The sequence below is a fragment of the Eleutherodactylus coqui genome, chromosome 6, assembly GCF_035609145.1.
Source record: "Eleutherodactylus coqui strain aEleCoq1 chromosome 6, aEleCoq1.hap1, whole genome shotgun sequence".
Taxonomy (NCBI): Eukaryota; Metazoa; Chordata; class Amphibia; order Anura; family Eleutherodactylidae; genus Eleutherodactylus; species Eleutherodactylus coqui.
In genome coordinates, this window is record NC_089842.1 from 179,776,392 (window position 1) to 179,802,595 (window position 26,204).

General features: G+C 41.0%; 1 protein-coding gene across 2 annotated transcripts in view; it reads right to left on the reverse strand.

Annotated features, from left to right (window-relative positions):
- The window catches only part of STARD9 (StAR related lipid transfer domain containing 9), a 143,639-nt gene that overhangs the window by 20,065 nt on the left and 97,370 nt on the right, over window positions 1–26,204 (reverse strand). For both annotated transcript variants that reach the window (XM_066608347.1, XM_066608348.1), the window contains 7 exons: window positions 25,793–25,832; window positions 24,381–24,518; window positions 20,357–20,439; window positions 19,019–19,122; window positions 10,642–10,829; window positions 9,447–9,930; window positions 488–7,984 (listed from right to left, as the gene is read on the reverse strand). In XM_066608347.1, the coding sequence (XP_066464444.1) occupies window positions 488–7,984; window positions 9,447–9,930; window positions 10,642–10,829; window positions 19,019–19,122; window positions 20,357–20,439; window positions 24,381–24,518; window positions 25,793–25,832 (8,534 nt within the window). The remainder of the gene's footprint in view (window positions 1–487; window positions 7,985–9,446; window positions 9,931–10,641; window positions 10,830–19,018; window positions 19,123–20,356; window positions 20,440–24,380; window positions 24,519–25,792; window positions 25,833–26,204) is intronic.

A 26,204-nucleotide genomic window follows, 5' to 3' on the forward strand; every position in this document is an offset into this window, starting at 1 on the left:
TTTTTGAAAATGAAGTGGAAAAAGGACTCACTTTCACCTTCTAATATGTGTTTTATTGTGAAAAAAATCTGGTTATACAAGATTTTTAAATCATTGTATTCTTTTTTTTTTCTTAACATTTACATTTTACACAGCGTCCCAATTCTTTTTGGGGTTGTATATATATTTAAAAAAGTATTACATATAGCCCTGAATTAACTATTGTAAACACATCTAAAAAACATGCCATATCTTATCATAAAGGCAGGCTATCACAGACTGACAGTGCAATTATCACTTTTATAAACTAGTAACAAAGAAGTTATTTTGGTTGAAAAAAACGTGCTCAAAAGGAATCTAGTGTAGATATCTAACAGAGTAACCACAGGATTATATTTTTTTTATTGCACGACTATAGTTGCGGTACGATACAATAGTTTGGAAGAGTTTTCCTAAATGCAATTATCAAGTTCACAAAATTACAATTGTGTTTGTGTTTTACGCTTACCTTTCATACAACTGTTTCTTTATGGATGCTGCATCTTGGAGATCCACCTTTCCCGTGTGTAGAACTCTCAGAAGCGCATCTGTTTCTCCAATGCCATAAGTCAGTTTGGCTTCTGCAAGCTGGACAGTAAGAGGCAGTGCATTCATCTCCAAGTGTATCGCAGACAGTACCTCTGCTCGTTCTCTCTGCAGCCTCTCAATCTCCTGTGATCTGTTCTCAAGCACACCCAGAGATGCTTCACTCTTAGTAGGACTTCCTCTTATATGCAGATCAGGACTGCTGCTCACCCTTCCAATTTTAGTTGCACTGCATTGAACTCCAGACCAATTGCTGAATTTATTGTGCATGGGTAGATCCTGCAATGCATAACTGTGTGGTTTCTGACTGGTTCTGAAAGTTGGTTCCTGACCAAGAAGGTGGTCTGTGTTACATTCACTTTCTACAACGGATAATCCATCTTCTTCTAAGTGCAAGCCAAGCCCGCTCATCTGTGAAGGTGAATACGGATAGCTTCTACTTTTAATGTATGAGTTACCTGATGTTATGGTAAAACCACCAAAATCATTACTATCCCTATCTATTTCTTTTGCGCTTTGTTTTGGAATCAGCCCATCTCGGTTTGCTAGAGGCTGTGACAGAGAGATGTTTTGAAGTGACTGCAAGTGTTCCCAGGAGTGGGAGCCCTTCTCCCGATGAGCGGAGGTAAAATAATTTGTACTAGTACATCTTTTTCCACTACCTGTAATCTCCGAATGGCTACTCAAATGGTTGGTAAATGAAGAGCTTGCATCTCCTAAAATGCAACCTTCACTCACAAATCTCTGGAATTTAGCAGCCGAAACCCTCTTTCTGGTGTCCCTCAATGAGCTGCTCCGTGCAGCTTCATATTTATTGCCAGCATTAGATTCATTGTCTGTTTCGGTTTGTGAACTGTTCCGTTGTAGATCTCGGAGCTCACGCTCTTTTCTTTTTCTAGCACGTAGGATTTTAGCAAAATTTTGACTTTCATGATTATTAGGTACAAGTTTATGGTGAAACTTCTTACTTACTTTCACGGTTAAAATCGGTGATGAGGCTCTATCCACCATTGCGGTTTTCTCATAACTGGTGGGGTATTTTGTGGTTTCAGCCACACTGGAAGATGGACTGTTTACTATCGTATCTTCAGAACATCTATTCACATTGATGGAAACTGAAGAACCTTTTGAAGAACAACCTGGCAAAGCTATAGATGCCATGTCCTGTAAGCCGGTTAGGAATGGGGTGGATGCTCGAACTTGGGGTGAATTATACAAAACACGCTCTGGTTGTTTGCAAGACTCAATCTCATTTAGGTTTGGTAGACTCTGTGTTCGAGTTTTAGTCACTTTGCTACCGTTTTGTTCTGTTAAACTATTACTTTGAGGAATATGAGTCAAAGAATCTGTTCCTAGAACTTTAACTATAACATTTATGCCAGGGGAGCTTAAGAATGGATTGTGCTCTGCTGTATAGTTTTGTGTATGGTTTACCGTCTGCAAGTCTGTCTGAACACCCCTGTTCACAGAAGTCTGAGTGCACGAGTCTCTCACTGATCTTTTCCTAATTTGAGCTTCAGAATCATTTTGTATCTTCATGGTATCCTTACTAAAATTCTCAGGATTATGTTTTGAGAGATTCCCTAACAATTCTGAAGTTTCTTGCAGGAGTTGTGACAAATGTAAAGACATGTTCTGCACATTGGACCAAGATGCAGGTCTCTGGCATACATTTCTATTCTGCATCGGCTTTGAAGACCTATCTGTGTAGTTTTTTTGATGTTTGGAGCTCTTTCGAAGCTTCTGCTTAATTTGTGTGCCCTGTGCACTAGATACTCGATTTATGGGTTCATTACAAGTCTCCGACTCGGATGTGTACAAAAATATTATTTCATCCAACTGTGATTGGTCTTCAAACTTTGTTTGTAGCCCAGAAATGCCTGTAAATTCTGAACTATTTCCTGCGCATATGAAAGCAGACTCATCAGAAAGAAGTTCCTGAGAATCATCAAGCGAAGTTATATCTGGCCTTGAATCATTCCTTCCAAGACTACTTATGGTACTAGACACCATTTTAGCATTGGCATAGGAGCTAAGATGAGAATGAAAGGGAGAATTGTGACTATTCAGTCCTTCGTCAACACTGGAGCACCGTATGAGTTTATCAGCCTGTTCTCTGACTTTAGCACAGGAAACATCTCCGGCACTGTTGAATGTGCAGTTCCTCCATCCAGGTTTAGGATTGTCTTCTTGCTGCCAAGAATGAACAAAGGGATTGATGTCACTTGAGGAGAAGTGAAGACCTTCAGTGTTGTCTACCACAGCTGTTGACTGCTCCGTTTGGTGTGAAGGCTCAGGAATCAAATTGTTGAGGTGTTCATCTGGTAATTTACCAATTAAAAAAGCTCTGCCACCTACATCTTCCATTAACTCGCTGTTGATTGTTGTAGGACATGGTACCTCCACTGTTTGAGTAGAAAAATCAGTCATGCTATGTTGTGCGTGTACCTCTGATTTTATCTTTGAAGGGATATGTTCAGCCATACATTTTTCATCAAAATTTGATCTACTCGGTGAAGTGCCAACATCGGAAGGATTTATTGATACTGCAGCAGTCTGGTCAATTGAAAGTTCTTTCATGTTAGGTTCTGTCGAATCAATTTCATCTAAAAAATTGGGATGTTCAGGGGATGGAGTTTCAATACTGTCAGTGCATAATGACATTTCTTCATTGAAATGAGAGGTTGGAGAAATTTCATTAACATTTTTACTCATTGGGGAATAGGATTCACATTCAGCTAAGCGGTTTTGCAAACCAGGGACATTCTTCAAGACCAAATACCTAGAAGTATCTGTGTCACTGGAAGAAATATCAGTTGATTCACTCAAATCTGGAGAATACTCTCCGCAGACTCCTGTACTCAGACAATTTTCCTCCCCTTTGTTTTCCATGCTTACAGAGAAAGCATTACCATCATCAGCAGAAGTCACTCTGTCTTTTAATGTGTTGCTGCAGGCAAGCAATGGCATACTCTGGTCACATAATGGTTTCAATTCATATTCCAGTTTACAAGCCTTTTCATTGGTGATACAATTGGATACATTAGCTGTCATGGCTGTGTTGTGTTCCCCGTTTACCTCATCAGACATATCATACAGAGATGTTGTTCTACAACATGTTGGCTGATAGGGTTTGTCTTCTATGCTTTCTCCAGAACATGTCTTATTGCTAAGCAATTCCAACATTTCTGAATCTACAACATTGTTTTCGACTGTGCACTCTTTATCCTCATCTTGTAGCTGCTCGTTTTTGTTTGGATAGTCGATAGTTACATCCTGCGTTGTGTCAGACTTTATGCTGCATGATCTATTATGTGATAAATTATCTGTTGACTTTAAATTAGTGTATTCCTCTTCATTTGTACAGGTAGCAGACTCATAATGATGTAAGCATTCACCTTCATTGGTTTGTAGTACATTTTTATATGTGCTTGTGTTTTGTTGCACTAAGTTGTCTTCCTGTGTTCTGCCATCACTACATGGATCACTATTAAGATGTTCACTAGTGCCCTCATATCCACTTTGCAAGTAGGTACACTTACTATCGTCACTCCTAGAAGATGTAGAGCCATTTAGCTCTGTGCCATCTTGAGACCAATCGTATTGTTTCGGCATTGCAAATAAGAGCTTAGAATCTGCATCTGCACTCTGGCAGGCATTGCTACATTCACTAGTACTGTATAAACTATTAATTTTCGAGTCTACTTTTTGCGGGTTATAGTCCATTTTTTCTTCGTTACATTTAAGAATTGTGGGACACTGCACTGGTTCTACCTCCATAACATTATGTAGGACTGCAGCATCCTTTACTGTACACATGGTTGGGAAGCTAATATTCAAGTCAGTTTGTATAGAATTAAACATTTCTTTCGAGCTGTCCATATTATCAGAAAACCCGGCTTGATCAAGATTGTCAGTCTGATACTTCACTTTAGAACAAGGTTCACTCTGCATTTTAGCCTCATAATATGGAATGGGTAGAAGTGTACCACTCATATCTTCTAACGCGTGACGACTGGCAGATGCATCTCGCTCTTGCTCTGCATCAACGGATGAACCCTCAGCTGCATATCCTAGTTCTTTACCATTTTCAGGATAATTGAGAGAGTCCTTGATGCTGCTTAAGTCATTGCCATGCCCCAACACTGTGGTTACATGTGAAAGTTGTATTTTCTTAGGATGAGCTTTGAGTAAAACCTTATCATTACTTTGGCTTTTATTACTTGTACACTCAGAGCAGAGCAGAATTTCCATTGTGTTCTGACTTTCAGAAGATCCTTCAGGTTTACAAATAAAGCAAGTCTTTGCTGACTCACCATAACTCTTGGAAAACCTCTTGTTTTCTGGTAACATTCCTTCATTTAATGGACATATTCTCTCTTTGGAGTTTTTAATTTGTGTGGCATCATCTGATTCATCTAGATCTTGAGAAGGCGGCCTGATGAGGCAATTTTTGGCCACAGTGCTATCATCCTTTGTTGTAGAACATAGACCCTCGCCATGTTTCAGGCCATCATGTTGTATTGCAACATTGATGCAGTTATCACTTAACACATGGTTTGGGACTGGAGAGGGGTTTATGGCCATCATTGCAGCTTTTTCTGATGTGTGGCAAAGTGACTGTGTGAGCTGACGGGGTTTTACAAACGTTTTAGTCTCGTCAAAACAAGGTTCGGGTTCGGCATGTAAAGAGTTGTCCAAAACGTTGCCTTGTTCAGAAGTAGGAAAACATGAGTCTAGAAGGATTATTCTATGCAAGGGAAAGGAAGTGTTCTGGACAGGTAAAGAAACTTTAGTTGATGGGCAGGGAGTTTTGTTTTCCAATCCCAGTAAGTTTCTGTTCACTTGTCTACCGTTAGTATTTCCAGTGCTAAAACTTTTGGCATATTCACAACCATCTTGTTTTTCGACAGAGCACTGTTCATTATCATAATTACTGATATGTTTTGTTTCTTCTACTGGATTAGTCTGTTTTTCCGTATTAAAATCTGTGTTAGCATTTACATCACACTCCACTTTACACTTTTGGCTTTGTGATAACAATTGAACGGCATTAGACGTACTATAAATTAGTCCATTATTTTCTTTAAAATCACATATTTTTGGTTCTTTTTGGATTGATTCACAACATAATGGTCCAAACATAACAGATTCTTCACAAATGGTTGAAAGATGCTGTTGCTGATTATTCAGGTTCACAACATGAGCTTGCAAAGGCATTGGCATTGCATAATTTGTATTCTCACAAATGTGTTTTCCAGTAGTATTATTAAGGTATACATTTTCTTGGCTTAAAGGCAAGCGTAGCATATCTATACCCTCACTTATCACTTGATCCACAAGGGAGATTTTACACAGCTCCTCAGAGCAGCTTTTTTTGTCCAGCTCATTACCATTTATTGAAGCTATTGGGGCATTTGAAATTTTTGTATTCAACTGCTCATCTCCCTGAATTTTCTTCCGAGAAGATACATTTTTAGAGCAGTTTATTGGCATTTCTAGAGAGGTTGCAATGCTGTCTTTACTTTCTGAAAACAGTGTTCTACTTTTGCATGTACTTAGATCAGACAAGGGTTCTTGAATATTAAGTGAATTATTTTGGCCTTTCCCAGGAGCATCTATTAAGTCTGTGGAACATCTCTTATCTAAAGAATTACAATCAGGTAGACAATATTCATGAGCATTATCTTCTTGTACTGTTTCACTTCCTTTCAGAGTGCTTTTATTTGATGGTTCATCTTGTGTTTCTGTATGTGAATATTGCGCAGATTTTATATGTGGAACTTCTAGTTGACTTTGAAACGGATCCGTTTCACTTTTGGAAATGGTAACATTAGTACATAAATGGTTCATCTCATTCTCTCTAACCGGAGACTCCAGTGTAGGTGCACAGGCTTCAGACAAAGCATCCGAATGTACAATATTCCCATTTGACTTCAGAGTATCTATGGGATTTGATAATCCAGATGAACTGCTAGCGCTATCACAAGCGAGAGATATTGTCTGAGATAGCCCATCACATATATTTGAAAGGGTAGGAGGACAGTGCTCCGTTTTTCCATGAAAAGCGACATCACTGTAATTGGGAACAGGTCCATCATTCACCTTGAGGTAAAATGAATTTCTAAGGTCCAAGCTACTATCTTCTCTTACTGCTGCTGCTGCTGCAATGTTTTCCTTATCTTGATCCTCTTCATTCAAGATCAAATTTCTAGGGCTTTGAAGCTTCCAAAAGATCTCAGCTGGTAGTTCTTCAGATGACTCAAGTGCATCTTCTGCATCAGCTAAGCTATCTAGAGAGAAGCTCCTTATCAATCCAGTTGTGACTGATCCAGTTGTAAGTAAAGGGAAAGTATTGTGATCTTCAGTAAAGGATGCGGGAGTAGTGGATGCTGCACTAATAGTCTTGTATTTACTAAATCTTCTTTTATTAGGTCTCTCTTTTCTTTTGTCTTTTTCAGCAAGAGAGTCTTGAGACATCTGGCTGTCTTCACTGTCTGAATCCTTCTGCCCGATATTACTTCTCTGCCTCTGTAATTCCTCCTGTTTCAGCTGCTCAGTTAAGGCACTGGCATAAGCAGAAGATAGAGAATCAATCGAATAAAAGCTTTCACTATCGGAAGAATCAGTATGATCATTCTTCTTACAGTCGCCCAGTGTTGGAACACTAGTTTTTAGGAGCGCCCTAGTGAGTCTTTCTGTGCCAATTCTGCTCCTGTCACTTGTCTGGTTTTCTCCAGGTCTGCTGCTTTTCTTGGAAATGTTATCAACAGATGACAAACTCTTATTCGGTTGCTCAGCTGGCTTCCTTTGAATATTCGATTTAAAAGATGCCATGTTGTATCTGGCTGGTTTGCTTTTTACAGTTGGTTCTCCAAAAGATGGCTTCCCTTGGCCAGGTGATATTTGTGCATGCTTCGCAGATTTGTATGGTGGTAATTTTCCAACATCACTTTTTGGGCTTATTTTGCTCTTTTCTTGTGCTGCGCACTTTTTAGGGCCACCAATAGTCACAGGAGAAGGGCTTTTCAATGGCTTTAATTTTGTGTCCTTGGTTCCCGTAGATACAGTTGCCTGCATGTTTCTTCTTTTTGGTTGTTCAGCTGTGAAGTTATTGGAAGACCCCTTTGATACGGCTTTAGGTTTATCCATTTTCTGACGTTTTTTGCTCATTTGTGGGTCACTTGACAAAAAAGCAGTATTTGCACTGATTTGTTTTAACAGTAAGTCAATTTTGTGTTCTTCGACAAATTGTAGATTTTTGGTATTTATTGAGTATGGTTTACTCTCCAACTGTCCATTGTTATCAGGGTTAGCAGAGGGATTAAGAAGACAATCTATGGATACACTCCGTAAAGGATTTCTAACTTCATTAGTCTTGGTAGTGTGAGCCAGCTCAGATTTACGTTTCAGAACAGCACTAAAAAAGATAACAGTGTAATTAGCAAGTGCAATAAAAACTGGAAAAAAAATGCAATAATTCTTGCTATATGTGACTTTTTAAAACTAAAAAACTGTTCTGACAGGTCTATGAAATGTAGCGAGAGTGAAGGTTGTCAGCAGCGCAACCAAAAAAAAACATCAATAGGGAAGCTATGTAGCTTGGTGCACGCTCCGAAGAGCATGACAAAGACCATGTCTGGGTCGAAATGTTGCAGCATATTTTACAGATGGAGAAAATAAAGCTACTTTTTTTTACTTCAATGAAGATTTGAATGAGTTCCTGAGTGCCGCTCCTCATCTAGGTCTATGAAATATGTCAGAAGGAAATACTATCTATCTGTTATATGTGATCATTCTACAGTCGCATTGATTTTAATGGAAGTCTTTTCAATCTCCCAAACTAAAGGCTAAAGGACTGTGGCACTCCATACAGCAGCACAGGCGTCTTTATTCTAGCACTTGAAGGAAGTCCCATCTCCAAGGCTGCTTCATTTTGACATGTCTCAACGATAGGCCAGTGAATTCAGAAAATTTTTTTATTGAACTAATATTCATTTCTACCTCTTTTTCTTTAATTAATAGCTAAGTATTTTCACTACCTACAGAAAATATATAGTGGGTGCTGCTATTTTAAGCTCTATAGGTAAAGTATGGGGGAGGGGCAAAGTAATGACAAAAAGAACAAGAATCTTTCCGACATGCTCGAATCTTTCATATCATGTTGTAATTTTGAAAGCTTTTAATTTATATATATATAGATTTAGATTAAAAGGGAGATACAAATTAAATAAACAGTTTTGGTTTAAAGCATTTCTCCTAATGATGGGGGAAGTTTTGTTTTCCATATCGATGGCATGGGTATTGGAAAACATTTTTTCCTTAAAGAGGGAATCTGTGCCATTAGCTCCATAAAATGGTTGCACATAAGAGAGAGGATTATCCCCCTCTATACACCAGCATGTAGCGAATGGTCGGTTTGCAGGTATCAAGTGGGGGAACAGGGAGGGAGCAGAAGTACAAAAATTACATATATGAATTCAGCACTCTTTATATTATTCATTACTTCAGGTGATGGGGGTCATCTGAGATGACAGTCTCTTCAAATTAAGTGCAAACTCAAAAAAATGTGTGTAATGTGTAAAATTACTTTTTGTGAAAACATTAGAAGCCAACTGGGGTCATAAGGCTTGTTAAAAGGTCGGACATTGACTTGCGGAAATGCTACCTTCTAAGTAGGTGGCTCTGTAGAGACATGGTTTCATCTTTCCAGTCACATAAATTTCCCAGAGGAGCATGCATGGCCTTATAAGTCTCCTCACACCTTCTAGGTACTCTCCTATACTTCTCCCGACCCATAATTTTCCACAACGCTGTATAACACTAAAATTCTATTAAGTGCTAACAAAAAATATTTATAGTAAATCAAGCTCAGGACCTACCTATGGGGATTAGGAAGCGTCTGTGAGGACCAAGGCAATGAGCATCTTCTGTAGAATGAGAATCCAGAAGGAGAACTACTACTCCTATGCAAATCTGTGAAGTTAACAGAGTTCTCTTGTACCTTTGGCACATGAAGAGTTGATTTTACTATATCATCACTGAGCCAACAGGCTGCCTGCAGCTGATGGAGAGTTTTCTTGGCTTCTAAAAGTTTTTGTTTCTTGACAATCCTCTCTAGCTGAAATTTAACCCTTTTCCTCCGGATGTTTCGCTCTGCCCTACGTAACGAGCATTTCCGAAGGAGTTCCAGCTGCACCAGCTTCTTCCCTTCCTGTTCTTCCAATGTTGGCTGGACGTCCGTCTGTACACAGTTCTGTACCTCAACCTCCACATAAGTCTTTGGTTCCGTCTGAGATGAGGATTCTTGCTTCTGATGACACAAAGCACTAAGACGTTCCTTCTCTATTATAAGCCATTGTTGATCTGAGAAAAAATAAAGATGTTAACTGTATGCACAAAGGCTCACTCAGACGGGCATATGTGCCCCACGTGTGATACATGCAGTACATAGCATATACGCATGTACATGCATACTTGCTGTGTATATTAAATTCCCATAACATATATTGGTGTGTAATACACATCAAAATAGGACATGCTGTTTGTTTTCAGGCACGTAATACACACGTGAAAGAAAACGCAAGTGTGAGTGGACCAATAGAAACAATGGGCTTTTAGCACCACTTAATAGATGGGACACATACACCTGTGTAAATCTTAAGCATAAAAACACAATATACCTCATCAGACTATCAGTCATTCTTCTCTGTGATGCCCCCTTTTGCTGCATATGATATATTAATATCTGCATCTGACAGTCAAACAACATCTATTATTATAACATCTAAATCTAATGGTCAGATACAATAAGTAAAATAGGAGGGGGATGGGTGTGTGTGTGGGGGGGGGGGGGGGAGGACAATTTCCTAATCTTTGATCCACTTCAAACTTAACATTAACTGCCATCTGAGTTGTATTTAACTCATGTTAGTTTAGAGCCTGGGCCCTCGTGCGTTGTTATTTTTTTGGATCCAGCCCCGATTTTGGCTTACAAGAAAGAAACAAAATGTGACATAAGTGAACGAGGTCTTACTGGCTCAGTCAGCAGAGAAATAATTTAGAATAACTACTTACTCTCTTGGATCTGCTTATTGATTAGAGACTGTTCAAGCTCCAGCTCCTTCTCTCCTTTCACCTGTGCCGCCTGGATCTCACTTTTCAAACCCTCTACGTATTGCCGCTGGTCTTCTATCTGTTTCCTGCAAGTGGCTTCTAATTCTCTCAGCCCTCGCTGGTACTCCTCAGATGGGGGCTCGGAATCGCTATTAATATTAACGGAAAGAAACATTGCTGTAAGAGTTACAACACTACATAAGTAAGGCAAGTTTAATTAAACGTGTAAATTAGGAAAGTCTAATAATACTTTCATACAATGCCAGGACAGTACAACTATTCAGTGCCAAAATAATATAATCCCTAATTAAATGAACAGGGTGGTTTAGGGCAGTGATGGGGTCACTAATATATTTAATGGAGGTCTATAGAAGTGAAGGAGTCAAATGGTAGATTCCCAGATGTTCTAGTATAATGAAGTAGTTATTGTTACGTATCCCTGCGATTTAGGGCAGTGAAAGTGGTCAGTGGTAAACGCCAGGGTAGTGAATTGGCTAATGGTAAAGTCCCTGGTGTTCTAGGGCAGTGAAGAATTTAACGGTAAAGGCCCTGGTTGTCTAGGGCACTAAAGGCAAAGCAGAACGAGTTCAGGTTTTGTCAATTGCTTCATCTTCCTTCCTGCACAGTTCTCTGTATTGTCAGGTAGAGCATTCTGCCTTACTACAGGGACTGACAGTGTATCAGAATGCTTTGTCCTCGATTTTCAGATTGCTTCCGGGGACCCCTAAGAAACTGATCTACAAAAACAGGAAGGATTTGGAAGGTGAAGAAGCCAGGGGAGATGTGCAAGCGTTAACATGAAACAAACCCACCTGGAAAAGAATTATATTTCCAGGTTTAATCTTTTATCTTGGTCTCTGTTCACAGAACCTGGTTCTGGTTCATGAGCCTTGAAAGACCGTACAGCACATTCAGTGGCATTAAAGGGGTTGTCCCGCGAAAGCAAGTGGGGTATACACTTCTGTATGGCCATATTAATGCACTTTGTAATATACATCGTGCATTAAATATGAGCCATACAGAAGTTATTCACTTACCTGCTCCGTTGCTAGCGTCCCCGTTGCCATGGTGCCGTCTAACTTCAGCGTCTAATCGCCCGATTAGACGCGCTTGTGCAGATGGGTCTTTTCCCTTCGGCTCGGCAGCAGCGGAGTTCTGGCTCCGCCCCCTTGTAAGCATCATCGCGTAGCTCCGCCCCCATCACATGTGCCGATTCCAGCCTCCTGATTGTCCTTGGTGGGGTTTGAACCCAGAACCCCAGAGCTGCAGGGCAACAAGCTCACCGGACTCCCCATGGACAGATTCCATTTAGGGCTGTGTACAGCTTATGTACTCAGCAAAGAGAGAGACCATTTTAAACTTTGGTCTTAATACCGCGTTTCCCTGAAAATAAGCTCTAGCCTAATTTTTCAGGATTTTCGGGGAGGCTTGAAAAAGAAGACATACCCCCAAAATAATCTCTAACTGCATTACATTAAAAAAATAAAATAAAATAAAAGGAATACATTACCTAGCAGGCTCGGTCTAGGTCTCCCTCCCGCTGCTTTCCTGAGCTTTGTCGCGGCTACCGCAGTCCTTGGCCACCAATACAAGGTCACTTCCTGGTTACAGGATTCATAAATCCCGCCTCCAGCAAGCGATGGGTCTGATTAGTTCTTCGAGCGCTGCTCAGCCAATCAATGCAGTGCTTGATGAACCAATGTGATGGCTGTGATTGGTTCATCAAGGGCTGCATTGATTGGCTGAGCAGCGCTGTTCAACCAATCGGAGCCATTGCTTCCTGGAGACGGGATTTATGTATCCTCTGACCAGGAAATTATCGCACTGGAGCTGAACTGAGCCTGCTAAGTAACTATAGTAAAACATCCCCCTAAAATAAGACCTAATGCCACTTTGGGGCAAAAATTAATATAAGACAGGGTCTTATTTTTGAGGAAACACGGGGTGATTCCTACAGATGCAAGATGTGCCTAATGTATCAAGGCACATACTTCTTAATTCCTTTTGGTGTATCTCAGGTCATCCATGCATCTAAAGAAATTTACGCTATCTGTAAGCTGGTGTACATTTCTGTTATAATTTAAGCTAGCTTCTCGTGTAAATTATGTTTAATGTGTGGGGACATGGCAGTCCTCCCACCACTGCTTTAAAACTGACATTTTTTGTATGCCACATTTAGTATTAAAAATTCCCTCTTCCTAGTCTTCAAGCTGTACCTGCATTACTTGTTAATGCTATTAGCAATTTAAGTCATTTTACAGATAGCAGTTAACAATTTGGCCAGCCTCACACGAACAAGTCAGATTCCGCATGTGGGAGCCCGCTGTGGAATCTGTCGCTGTTCCCTGCTGCAAACCTTCGCTTTTCTCTATCGTAGACACTCGCCATTGGTCATGCACAGCACAGATTTTTTATTTATTTTTTCCGTGCCTGCAATTGCGGATGGGCTGTGGGTTCAGACAGCTTCCATTGACTTCAGTGGAAGCCGTCTGTGCGGATTCCGCACAAAAAAAAAACATGCTGATTTTAAATCCGCTCATGAAAATCGCAATTGTTATTTGCTCATGTGAGCGGATATGAGAGTGTTCTATTTTTTCAATGGGTGTGGAATACGGTGGATCATCCACGTGGGTGAAGATCGTAAATTCCGCAATTAAAATCCATTCATGTGAGACCCACCTTTCTCTCCAAAGGGCTCATCACTACGTATCACACATGTGCTGCACAGACGCATGATACGCAGTGAATGGAATCAATGAAAGTCAATAGACTTAAATTGATCCGTGCACATCAGCGTGTGGACACACAAGAAAAATCAATCCCAGCATGCTCTTTCTCTGTGTATGTATGCAGTGTGAACCCTATACACTTGTATGGGCTGGTTATGATACGCTGTCCATATGCAATACATTGTGAAGGGGCATACATTGTGTTTGCATACGCATCCCTACTCTGAACAGAGCGGAGAATTCAAATAAATAAAATCCCACTGTGTACGTGTGATTCGTGGGCGTGCGCAGTGCCGTATGCAGCCATACGTGGTCCACACTGGCAAAGTGTATGGCTGCAAAATCGCTGCGGGGAGACCTGCAGCGTTTTACACATACGGCTGTGGGCATGAGCCCAAATACTGACTCAGGGGAGGGCGAGTTGAGGGCTTATTATGTCACTTTCTTGCATCTGATAAATAATTTCTCTCCAAAGACTACACCAACAGAGAACAGGAAGCAGACTATTACATCTTGTTTACCAGTGAGAGATACAGCACTAACAAATATTTGATGTTGGATTGGTTACACTGCAGGAATTTTGCCGATTCAGTTAGTTCACACAACAACAATGACTCAGGAGCATTCATGCACTGTTTGCAGCCTTGCATCGATAGATATTAGCACTATAACAGTAACACATAAGCAGTAGACTATTCTGTATGGTCTCTCCACAGATTAAGCAATGATTCTGCAATTTAATGGAAGCCACATAAATGAGCTGACCTTACCTGATGCTGCGTTATGTCTCCTCCATGTGGGCATAGAGAAAGAAATGATAATGTAACAGATTTGCATTCTAACCTTGTAGCAGATAGTATCCTATGGAGGCTTACGTAAAGGAAACATCTCCATACAAACACATTTGTAGCAAGGAGACTACACTGTCAGGCAACGCTCCACCTCTTGTGCCAGAGACCGCCCAGGCTAGTGCAGGCGTTTGGCTGGGTCTAGTCTACCGTAGCATAATGCAGCTCTCAGTATACAGCAGCTCAGTAAGATGGAAAGACTACCGAATCACTGAAGGAATGCATTACCCCCCACTGCGAAACTCAATCATAACAGCATATAATGTAAGAAAGAGCAGCAGCCACCGAAAAACTGATTACAGTACATTAAGAATGAAAAATACTGCAAAGGGTAATTTATATACTGGTGACATCATTTCTTCTATTTATTTATTTATTGGGAAAGGGGAGAAATTCAATTCCAAGGTGGCTCCTAGCATAGCATTAGATAAAGCAACTGTCATCCTACATGCCCACTTCTCATTTCCCCAGACAATCCTCTTGAGTGTAGGTAGCTTTATAGAGGTTCTACAGCAGCTGGGACCAGAGGCGTAGCTATAAGGGTCACAGCAGTCACAATTGTAACCAACCCCCTAACCAGTGTTTCTCAAGTCCAGTCCTCAGGACCCCCAACAGGTCATGTTTTCAGGATATCCAATAGTAAGAACACACGTGGCAATGTCTGAGGCACCGACAATCATTACATCACCTGTGCAATACTAAGGAAATCCAGAAAACATGACCTGTTGGGGGTCCCTGAGGACTGGAGTTGAGAAACACTGCAAGCAAACAGATCCCGCAAGTTCCCCTCACCACACACAGACTCTCTAATTAAGGATCAGGCAGAGCACTCCTGAATCCCTCTGCCTCATCATAGAGAGAACTGTGCAGCCATACATTTTCATCTCTACAGTACCCCGATTCCATACTCTGTACTCATCACTATGATCAGTGCAGGGAGAAAACAGGAAGTTACAGTCAGGACAATGCTGAAGCCTGGACAGGTGAGTATCCACTGGACCCAAGTTATGTAGCATTTACTCATCCACTGCACTCTACCAGAAATCCTTAAATTAACCCTTTCACTGCTCTAGATCACCAAGTATCCAGACATTAACTCCTTCACTAATCTAGACCTGAACCTTACATTAACCCATTTGCAACATATACCACTAGAAATATTGATATTAACCCCCTTCACTGCTCTAGATCCCCAGGGATGCTGACATTAACACCCGCGTTGCCACAGACCATCAGGCATACAGACAAACTCTTCACTACACTAGGCCACCAGGGATTCAGATAATAACCTTCACTGCGCTAAGCTATGTGGCCCTGTATATCTGTCTGCTTTAACCCCTTAGTGACGGAGCTTTTTTGCTTTTTTCCATTTTTGTTTTTGCCTACTCCCTTTTAAAAAATCGTAGCTCCTTTATTTATCCATCGACGTCGCTGTATGAGGGCTTATTTTTTGCGGGACGAGTTGCATTTTTCAATGGCACTATTTATTGTACCATATAATTTACTGAAAAACTTTTTAAAAATTCTTAGCGGAAAGAAATGGGAAAAAAAAATGACATTCCACCATCTTTCGGTGCGTCCTGTTTCTACGGCGCACAAACCAACAAAAACGACCTGATATTTTTATTCTATGGGTCAGTACGATTACTACGATACCAAACTTATATAGTTTTTTTTTGCTGTAGTACTTGTATTTTTTTTTAAAGATATTTAATTTTTTTCAATTATTTTCTGCGGTCATTTTGTGCGCGCAATAACTTTTTTATTTTTCTGTCGACGTAGTTGAGCAAGGGCTCATTTTTTGCGGGATGTCCTGTAGTTTCCGATAGTATCAATTTGGAATACATACAACTTTTTGATCGCTTTTTATTGCATTTTTTCTGGAAGACAGGGTAACTAAAAAAGTGTATTTCTGGCATTTTTTTTTTTTTCGGACGACGTTCACCGTGCAGGAAAAATAATGCACTACTTTGATAGATCGGACTTTTACGGACGCGGCGATACCAAATACATATTTTTATTTTATGATTTAGATGTTTTAATAATTGATATGGCAGAAGGGGGGTGATTTAAACTTTTATACCTTTTTTTTTTTTTACAATTTAAAAAACTTTATTGATCTTTTTTCTTACTTTACTTTGAAGTCCCCCTGCTATAGCATTACGTCATACTGCTTTTTTACAGGCAGTCTATCAAGCCACCCTGTGTGGATGGCTTGATAGGCAGTCTGCTAAGGCAGCCCTGGGGCCATTCATTAGGCCCCCGGCTGCCATGACACCTGCACGGCTCCCCCGATCTCACCGCGGGGGGGGGGGGGGACGACCCCCAAACAGCGTTCGGGGGATTTAAATGCCGCTGTCACAATTGACAGCGGCATTTAAAGGGTTAATAGCCGCGATCGGGCGCGCGGCTATTGCCCGCGGGTGTCAGCTGTAATAAACAGCTGACGCACGCGCTGTATGGAGGGAGATAGCGGCGCTACCTCCCTCCATACACGTCCTGCAACAGCAGGACGTAGTTTTACGATAGCGCCGTCACTAAGGGGTTAAAGCTCATTATTAGGGCACTGTACATTAATATTCATTTAATGCAGTTCGGTATTGCCAGCCTAAAGGGAACAGTGCCCAGCTCATTAGCTACAAAGGCTTTAAAGGATACATTGCTAGCGATGCAGCTTAAACTTATGGTTAGGCCACAGCTGGCAGTCATCATAAGAACTGGCATGGAAAAGGGGGTGTCCAAGGTGACCTTTAGCATCAGGGTCCATAAGCTTTTATTTACGACTCTGACTGACAATTTAGTGTCTCACTATAATAGAATTCTAGCATTTGAAGGTAATTTGTGTTTGAAAATGATAACTGATTGCACCTCGAGTATTAGTAAATTTGAAAAGGAGTGTGTCATAAGAAAATTACATAAGGTCCTTTGTAAACCAATCACCTAAACCAGAGTATAATTTTTATTGTAAAACACTTGAGACTCCCACGCCCTAAAAGTTTTACCAAATGGGGCTTATTAAAAAAAAAAAATAATAATATTATAATAAAAAATGTCCATATTGAGTGGGTAATGTGTGTGCATATATGCAATAAAGGGATGAAGTCTGCTCAATGCACAGAGCGAAGGCTTTGTGGGCGGACAACAGGGGGAGAGGGGAGGCAGATGAGTATTAAAAAAAAATAAAATCACACTCCCGGACCTAGGGACTATCAGGCCATGATGACTTTAAATTCTTACATCTTTCAGTTTTCAGTCTGGCCACACACTTAAGGGCAACCTGTCACCTCCGAACCGCACCATTAAGTTAGTTATGGTGTTATTCGAGGAGGTGATGGAGTGCTGGAGGATATATTTCTTCGTACTTACCCACTCACTCCTTCCCACGGTGTCTTAAAGTGAAATCTGCGTGCAGTTTGAAAATCTAGCTGTTTTCAGACCGCTGAGCGCACACCCTCCAATAGTTTTCTATGGGAGAACATGCTTACAGCAGTCTGAAAAGAGTAAAGGCCCATTTAGACAATGAGTAGCACTCAAAATTCACTCAAAAGCCATATTTTGAGTGATAATTATTGTGTGTAGTTTTCTGCCAAACTACGTATTTCAGTTCAGCTTGAAATCTGTCGTTCAGCAGAACATCTGATAAGACGGACCGCACTCTGTGCTCTGCTCGGAAACTGCTGAGAACAGCTGATTGCATTGTCTCAGCTGTCAGTCTTCAGGAGAACAAAAGGAATTTATTCAGAGAACAGCAGGCAGTCCTCTGAATAAGGCTGCATTCCCATGAACGTATATCGGCTCGGTTTTCACGCCGAGCCGATATACGTTGTCCTCCTCTGCAGGGGGGGGGGGGGGGGTGGAAGAGCCAGGAGCAGGAACTGAGCTCCCGCCCCCCTCTCTGCCTCCTCACCACCCCTCTGCACTATTTGCAATGAAATGAGGTGGGGGCGGGGCTAAGTTCCGCGCATTCGCCCAGCCTCCGTCCCGCCTCTCCCCATTGCAAATAGTGCAGAGGGGCGGAGAGGAGGCAGAGAGGGGGCGTGAGCTCAGTTCCTGCTTCTGGCTCTTCCATCCTCCCCCCCTGCAGATGAGGACAACGTATATTGGCTCGGCGTGAAAACCGAGCTGATATACGTCCGTGTGCATGCAGCCTAAATTCCGCTTTTAGTGGTTCACATGCTACTAATTGGTACTAATAGGCATTGCTACTAATTAGTAGATTATGCGAAATGATCACTCAAAATCTTTTGAGCGATCATCTTTGTGACTTCATCAGTGGACACTGGAGGGTGGAGTAGTAGATGAGCTGTGATATTAGCCATTAGGAATGCTGGAACCGGTGTTATCTACATATAATTGTTACTTTTCATTTTCATCTTGCCTGTCAGGATAGTGAGATAACTACAGAACAGGAAGTGTCAGACTACCATTAGGCTTAGTGATTAATGGGAGTAGTGCAGGAGTTTAGAATTCAAAAATGTTAAAAAAAAAAACTCACCACAAACAAAAAAATATGTTTAATATAAAAACAACTTAAACAATAGGTTTAAAACTCTTATCACACTTTCCCTTTAAATCTAGGTACAAAAAGTATTGCTAGAATGTTGCTGTCTTTAATAATCTGAGTTTATTTTTAGTATATTTGTGTTAATAAAACACAGTTAAAAGTATAAGAAATTACAGCAAAAAGTATGTTATTTGTTTCATCAAAATAATGAGGTTGTATTTACTAATACCTTTTACCACAGAGGATAATGAAAGTACCTTGTGTTTAAGATGAGAGAGTTCCCTTTAGAAGATGAGGAGAAATCCCCAGACAGGTCCAGCCAGTCCAGAGTGCAATCATTTACAAAAGACACCCGACTGTCCTACAGAAAGCACAACCAGCATGAGTGGTCACATGTGTGCTAGAAATAATGATTATATTAATGGCACACTGCTCTACATCAACTTGTAGTATTAATATCGAAGCAATTAGTATATAAATTACATGATTGTTACCATTGTGATGGAGGATTATCATCATCAAGTACATTTACCATGGCAATACCCCATGTGTTAAAGGGGCTTTTTAGACGTTACTGTTGATGACCTTTCCTGTGTATATTAGCACTCACTGGTAGCCTAAGACACTACATGTTGCTCTGACTGGCAGGCACTGCTCATGCAGCCAGCACTGCTTAATTAAAGCTGGTGTCGTGTCTTAGACCAATTATGTCTACTAGTGCATAGATAGTTAGAGAAGCTGATGCGACCATTTTTGCTTCTACAGGCCCAGAGAGTCGCTTTAAGATAAGAGAGCAATCGCTTTTTAATGGCTTAAGATGACTTTTTGTGCCATGCTATCACAATCCAACTAAAATTAGCTGCACCTGTATTTTGCAATGACGTCACAAAAGTGATGAAATAATCACTGAAACTATATGGTAAGGTTAACACTGTCATCGGGCTAGTTTGTCAACACAAAATACCAATGTCACAATTAACAATCACAACTAAGTATCAACAGCAGCACTACACCGGATGATCTAGTTTATGGCAACTTCACTTACTAAACTTCCAACAGGAAACATTTAAAGCGAGCCTCCGGGCCTGTACAAACAAAGATGGCAGCACAAGCTCTCCGACTACCTGATGCACACTGTGCATGAGAGTGCAGCATTAGTCTAAAGGCACCTTAACACGGGACACCAGTCGGCAGTCGTTCCAGTGACTATCACTCCTATGCCTTTACACAGGCGTGATAGTCATTATGTAAATAAAGGCGAATCAACCAGAGATGGCATCCGGCCGCCCACATCCATTCACTGTGAACAGCAGTCGTTCATAGATGGAGTGACCCCTGTTTACACCGGCTGATAGTCGCTTGTTCTTTAGTTATGCTAAAAGCCAAGTGACTCCAACAAGTGAGCAATTTTTCGCTCAGTACCAATGACAATGGTAGAAGCTACTGGTTTGCATCATTACCAAATAGGCATTAAATTAAAAGTTGTCACCAGGAGGTCGTTTGGCCTACATAAAACCAATTCAAGACAAGTAACATCATGAAACTACTTTGATGAATTTCCAGGTCAATAATAAGGAGGTGGCATGAAAACTTACAGATCTCATTTGCCTCAGCACGGCAGCCTCTGCTGGGTGGTTGAATCGCAATCTATGAGATTTTCCTAAAACAATGATGGCTCCTAGAAAAGAAGATTGTATTGAGTTTTATTGGTGATGGCAGAAATCCTATTAGTTGGACACACAGATGTTATAACCTCCCCCTAATAAGACTACCATTCCAATATGTATTCATTATTGGAACATCTATCTGGAAGGATGCAAGGTTACTGGGCTATTAGCCATACCGTTTTCTTATTATGACTGACTCTTCATATTTCTGATAGGAAAGTAACACTGTGGTTAAACCTTATACATAATAATAATCTTTATATACATGATATGTAAAAGGGCTATTATTGTTTTATACATTTATGGCGTATTCAGAGGATATAAATCTGGACTTCTAGTTTTTAGTTTTTAGGATATTTCCTTTCCTCAGACACTGTTTATTGGGGTTATACAGAGTAAAGGTACTTTTACACGGAGCGAACGTAAGTGATAATCAGTCAGTCTGAACATAGCAAACGACGGTGAACAATAATCGGTCACTTTACGTTTTTCATTCATTTTTTGCAGACTTAAAAATCATTGCTGGCTCATTCGCTAATCATTCAGTTTAAAAACAGATTGTTCAGTCTGTATCAGTCACTTATACAGTGAAAGTGAATGACTGAACGATTTCTTGTTTGAACGAGCCAACGATGTGTCTGCCTGTATAAACAGGCTGCACAAGCAAGCTCTGACGTCATTTGGTCATTCAAATGAGAAATCGGCATGTCTAAATGGACCCTTAGAAACACAGGACTGCTCCCCCCCCCCCCCCCCCCCAAAAAAAAAGAGCTGCACACCTGTCTAGACGTGTGTGTTATTGCAGCTCATCCCCATGCTGGGACTACCATGGTACTACCGCCTTTCCCCGAAAATAAGACACTGTCTTATATTAATTTTTTGCCTCAAAGAGGCACAGTGTCTTCTTTTCGGTGGGAATGTCTTATATATACCCAGCTGCCGGCATCTGTGTCCCTCGCGCTGGTCCCCGTGCTGCTGCTCCTCAACGCTGACAGGATTCTCTTCTCCTGCTAATGGGGCTTTGAATACCCCGCCTCTGGTAAGCGCTGTGATTAGTGCATCGAGAGCCGGCTCTGATTAGCTGGCACTCAATCTAATCACAGCGCTTACCGGAGGTGGGGTATTCAAAGCCCAGTTACCAGGAGAAGAGAATCCTGTCAGTGCTGAGAACTGCAGCCTGCAGCACTGTGGGGACCAGCGCTAAGGACACAGACGCCGGCGGCTAGGTAAGTATAAGCAATAAGGTAAAAAAAGCAATAATCACTTAGCCGCTGGCATCTGTATCCCTCGCACTGGTCCCCACGCTGCTGCAGTTCTCAGCACTGACAGGATTCTCTTCTGGTGACAGAGCTTTGAATACCCCGCCTCCAGTAAGTGCTGTGATTGGATCGAGCGCCAGCCAATCAGAGCTGGCGCTTGATGAACTAATCACAGCCATTCAGTGATGTCATTTACTGAATGGCTGTGAATGATCGAGCGCTGGCTTTGATTGGCTGGCGCTTGATCCAATCACAGCGCTCTCCTAATAGAGGCAAGGAATTCAAAGCTCCGTCAGCAGAAGAGAATACTGTCTGCGGTGAGGACTGCAGCCTGCCACAGCGCCGCAGACCAGCGTGAGGACAACAGGTGTCGGCGGCTAGGTGAGTATTTTTTTTTTTAAGCTAGTGTAGACAGAGCTTAGTTTCAGGGGAGGGCTTATATTTCAAGCCACACTCCCCCCCCCCCCAAAAAAAAAAAATTAGGGGTAGGGCCTATTATCAGGGCAGGGCTTATTTTCAGGGAAAATGGTAAGCTGCATTATCAGACACAACCCAGCAACAAGTAGTGGTGCAGTATCTGGGACAATCAGCCATGTTTTTCTAACACTGACCAAGCCCTTTAACTATAAACATTGTAAGCCTTTTTGTAAGTACTTTGTGTGTTATTGCACTATAAAAAGGTGTGCAATGAGTATATTGTAAATAAAATTTAGTCACAATCCCAAAATGTTTCTGGCAGTGCCCCTTTAAAATGTACACAATAATTAGTTTACTGCATGAATATGTTCTTCCCACTTCCTTGGCAAAAGCTATTACACTTGGCAGCACTGGGGCTGGTAGTTATTCCTGAAGTGCACACTAAGCGGGGATTAATGAAGAATGTCTACACAAATTACTGCTGTGGTTTCTATCTTCTCACAAATTGTAGGGGAGACTACAAAGTGAGCTCTGGGGAAAAACATCTGAAGAACCTAAATAAAGAGAATATTTTCCTTTTCAGTTTGTATTTTGTTTTTTTGCCTTCGTGATAGGCAATAAAGTTGCAGCAACAATTACTGGCTCTGTTCACATGTCGTTTTTATCTGCATTCCCAACCATATAACTTTGTCTTAGACAACTATATCAAACATCGCTCACTGACTTAAGGCCCATTTACACAGAAAGATAATCGCTCAAAATTCGTTCAAACAATGGCATATGAGCGATAATCATTGCTTGTAAATGCTGCCAACGTTCACTCTTCAGCTGCCGATGATTTTAAGATGAGCTTAAAATCCATCGTTCAGCCGGAGGGAGATAACACAGACTGCACGAGAGTCTGACATTACGTTGACTTCTGCCAACAGCCCGTGCGAGAACAATGGAGATGGGTGCAGAGCTCAGACCACATGCTGTGCTCTGCAAACAGCTCCCGGAGGCCCTTTAACACACGAATAAAGCTGATAAAGTGTAAATGGACATTAGTGTCTATTAACACTTCATGCAAAACGATCGCTAAAGGTCCATTTACACAGGACAAATGTCGGGCAAACGATACCCAACACTCGTCCCTGTGTTTCCTCGCTCCCGTGCTCTTGCACGGGAGCTAGTAGGGCTGGTTCACACATTGAGGGGCCAGCAAGGGGGCGAGGCAGTGCAGGAGATTTCTCTCCTCTGCCCCTGTCCATTGAGATAACACAGCGGCCGTTCACTGAACGGCTGCTGTTTAAACTTAACGATGAGCTAATCGCTGATCTTTTATGCTGAATAAATGATCAGTGATAAAGCTCATCGTGGAGTTTAAACAGCGCCTCTCAGTAGTGAACGACCGCTGTGTTATCTCAATGGAGAGGGGGGCGGGGGAGTGAAAAGAAATCATTGGACTTTTGCAGAAGCCATCCAAGTTACAACATAGCAGCCTATGCTTTTGCATATAATAAGAAAATAATGAAGTTATGCAGACTTCTAGCTCCTGGACATATGCCAAAAGTACAGTTTTTGCGCACTTATGTTCAGGAATTGACCATCAGAAGAGTAGTTTTAAACCTGAAATGACCATGTAACAATCAAGTGATTTCATAGGTCCCATCAGTATCTTCAGTTATTAGAATATAAGGTTTTCAGTACATATAATGCAGTAACATAATATTAGGATCAGAGAACACGACTACCTATTTGTTATGGAGGTCAATTAAGCTGCCATATTCACAGACTCTAATTCAGGGGTTGAAAATTACAACATTAACATAAAATTTGAGTTTCTGATCATTTCCTGTTTTGTGATCCTTTCCATTGTACTAACCAGGGATTTTTCACTCTAGAAATGATGGGGGTGCTGTCTCCTTCTGGGAACCGTCTTTGGCAGATAACAGTCTGGTGGAATTTGCAGAGCTGTCAATTGGTAGGACTATTGGGCTAACCACGGTGGCTTTTCTTCCATCCATTTCATGTACAACTTCAGAAGTGTGTCCCGGCCCGACTGCTGGTTTCCAGACCTGAACGTGCATATGAAGCTCTGAGTTCCAGTCTGGAGACCAGTGGTCAGGCCTGGACACACTTCTAAAATGCGGATGTGAAATGGATGGAAGAAAAGCCAATGTGGCTGGCCCCTAAGAGAAGAGAACCCTATTATCTTTTACTTCTTGTTGGCGTGTATATCATTTACTGGTCTCTACTTTGTAGATTATGATTCAATGAACTCACAATCAACTCACCTTGAGACAAACGATAGGTGTCTTTGACTTCCTGCCCGTTGACTGTGCAGAGAGCTCCAAAGGACGGCCTTAGTTCTACTACTCCAAACTTGTTCTCGATTACACAGTGCTCCTGCTGAATATTCTCACCCTGTAGTACTGACATAATTAGGGCACAATGAGAAAGGCCAAGTTCAAAGTTATCAAATCCGTACACTTATTGCAGGAAAATATAACTTTTGCTAAAGGAATGCAATTTATATAATGTGTGCTTATAGCGGTTTAATGATACTACAGAGAATGAATACAGAAGTTCTACTAGATGGACAATGAGTGCATGCACTGCTATAATACAGGGCTTTTACCAATCAAAGGCCCATTCTGATTTTCAGCAAAGGCCACGTGCTGCAGAGCCAGACTGCCTTTGACACCATGTTGAATCTGGTTTCAACTTACAATAAGTAACATCTTTTTTTCCTGTACTTTACAAGAAATAGAAGACTTGTTGATTAAAAGTGAAGGGTTTGTGCCAATCTTCTGGGGGCAAATGGTCCCACTTATAAATTGAACAATATATTATTTTAAAGATGATGTGTCCTTATCTAATATTATCACAGAAGACGACATGTTTGTCTATAACGCCACTGTTAAAAGGGAAATGTACAAGACGGACAATCAAATTAAAAGCTCAAACTTATGCATGTACCTGCTCCTTTCCATTATGGGGGGAACGGAGGGGGTGAGCAATCCCATTATGATGTCCATATGCCCTATGGACAGAGGTTGTGCACTGCTGTGAAACAACCTCTATGAGATAGCATCCATAGATTTCAAGCGCAAAATAAATAGATTACTGCCAAATTTTAAAGTAAGGACACTGCAACCTTAGATTAATTGCATTGGAGATTGCAGGATCGTGATACATGCAATTCAGGTAAGGTCTGGCCTACACAGAGACATTTTTGTAGTAATATAGATAGATTTTAATTGATTCTATAATTAATAAAGATAGATATTTTTACTACTGAGTAGTTTGATATCTTGCGGACTGCAGTTCTCACGAGATACCACTGTCAAATTATCATAGAATATGAGGATCAGTATGCACCCATACTAATGAAGGTATAATTAACCAAAACATTTACACCCAATGATGGTTACTGTGATATCTGCACACTATCTGAATTAATCAGAAACCCCCCATCTTCCTAGCATATGTCTTTTTGGCATTCACTAAGCATCCACATTCAATTACCTAATTTAGTGTGTTTTTTTTAGGACATCAGCATTATGTTTGGTTTTTAAAAAAATCATTCTATTACCTTCACGTATAACACATGCCTAAAGCAAGCATTGCTATATGTCACACCCAAAAACACTGATACTATTTTGCTAGAATCTGATAGAAATAAACATATTTTCTTTCATCTTACCTATATCATGATCCCCACTCCCAACGTTTGTTGTTCCTTCCTAGATGAGCACGAAGAGAAAGAGAAATCAAAGCGATCCATTAAGATGACGATAAGAAATCTGTTAACAGATTTGCACCTCAAAATGCAGACACCTCAGGAAGCACAACACAGCTAGAGGAGCCTTTGTCTCGGCACACACAATGTACAACGCAAGGCAATCTATTTTACCTTCTTGGGAATAGGCAGACAGCAGAAGCTAATGAATGCTAAGCAGAAACGACAAGAAAAGCTTCATCTATGAGCCAAAGGGAGAGGAAATGAAGAGAGACAGAGAGGGGAAGAGAGAAAATGGGTTAGTATACATAATCAGTTATCTACAGAAGCGTTTACCCTTTAATGATAGTACCAAGGGAATTCGTTATGATGAAGA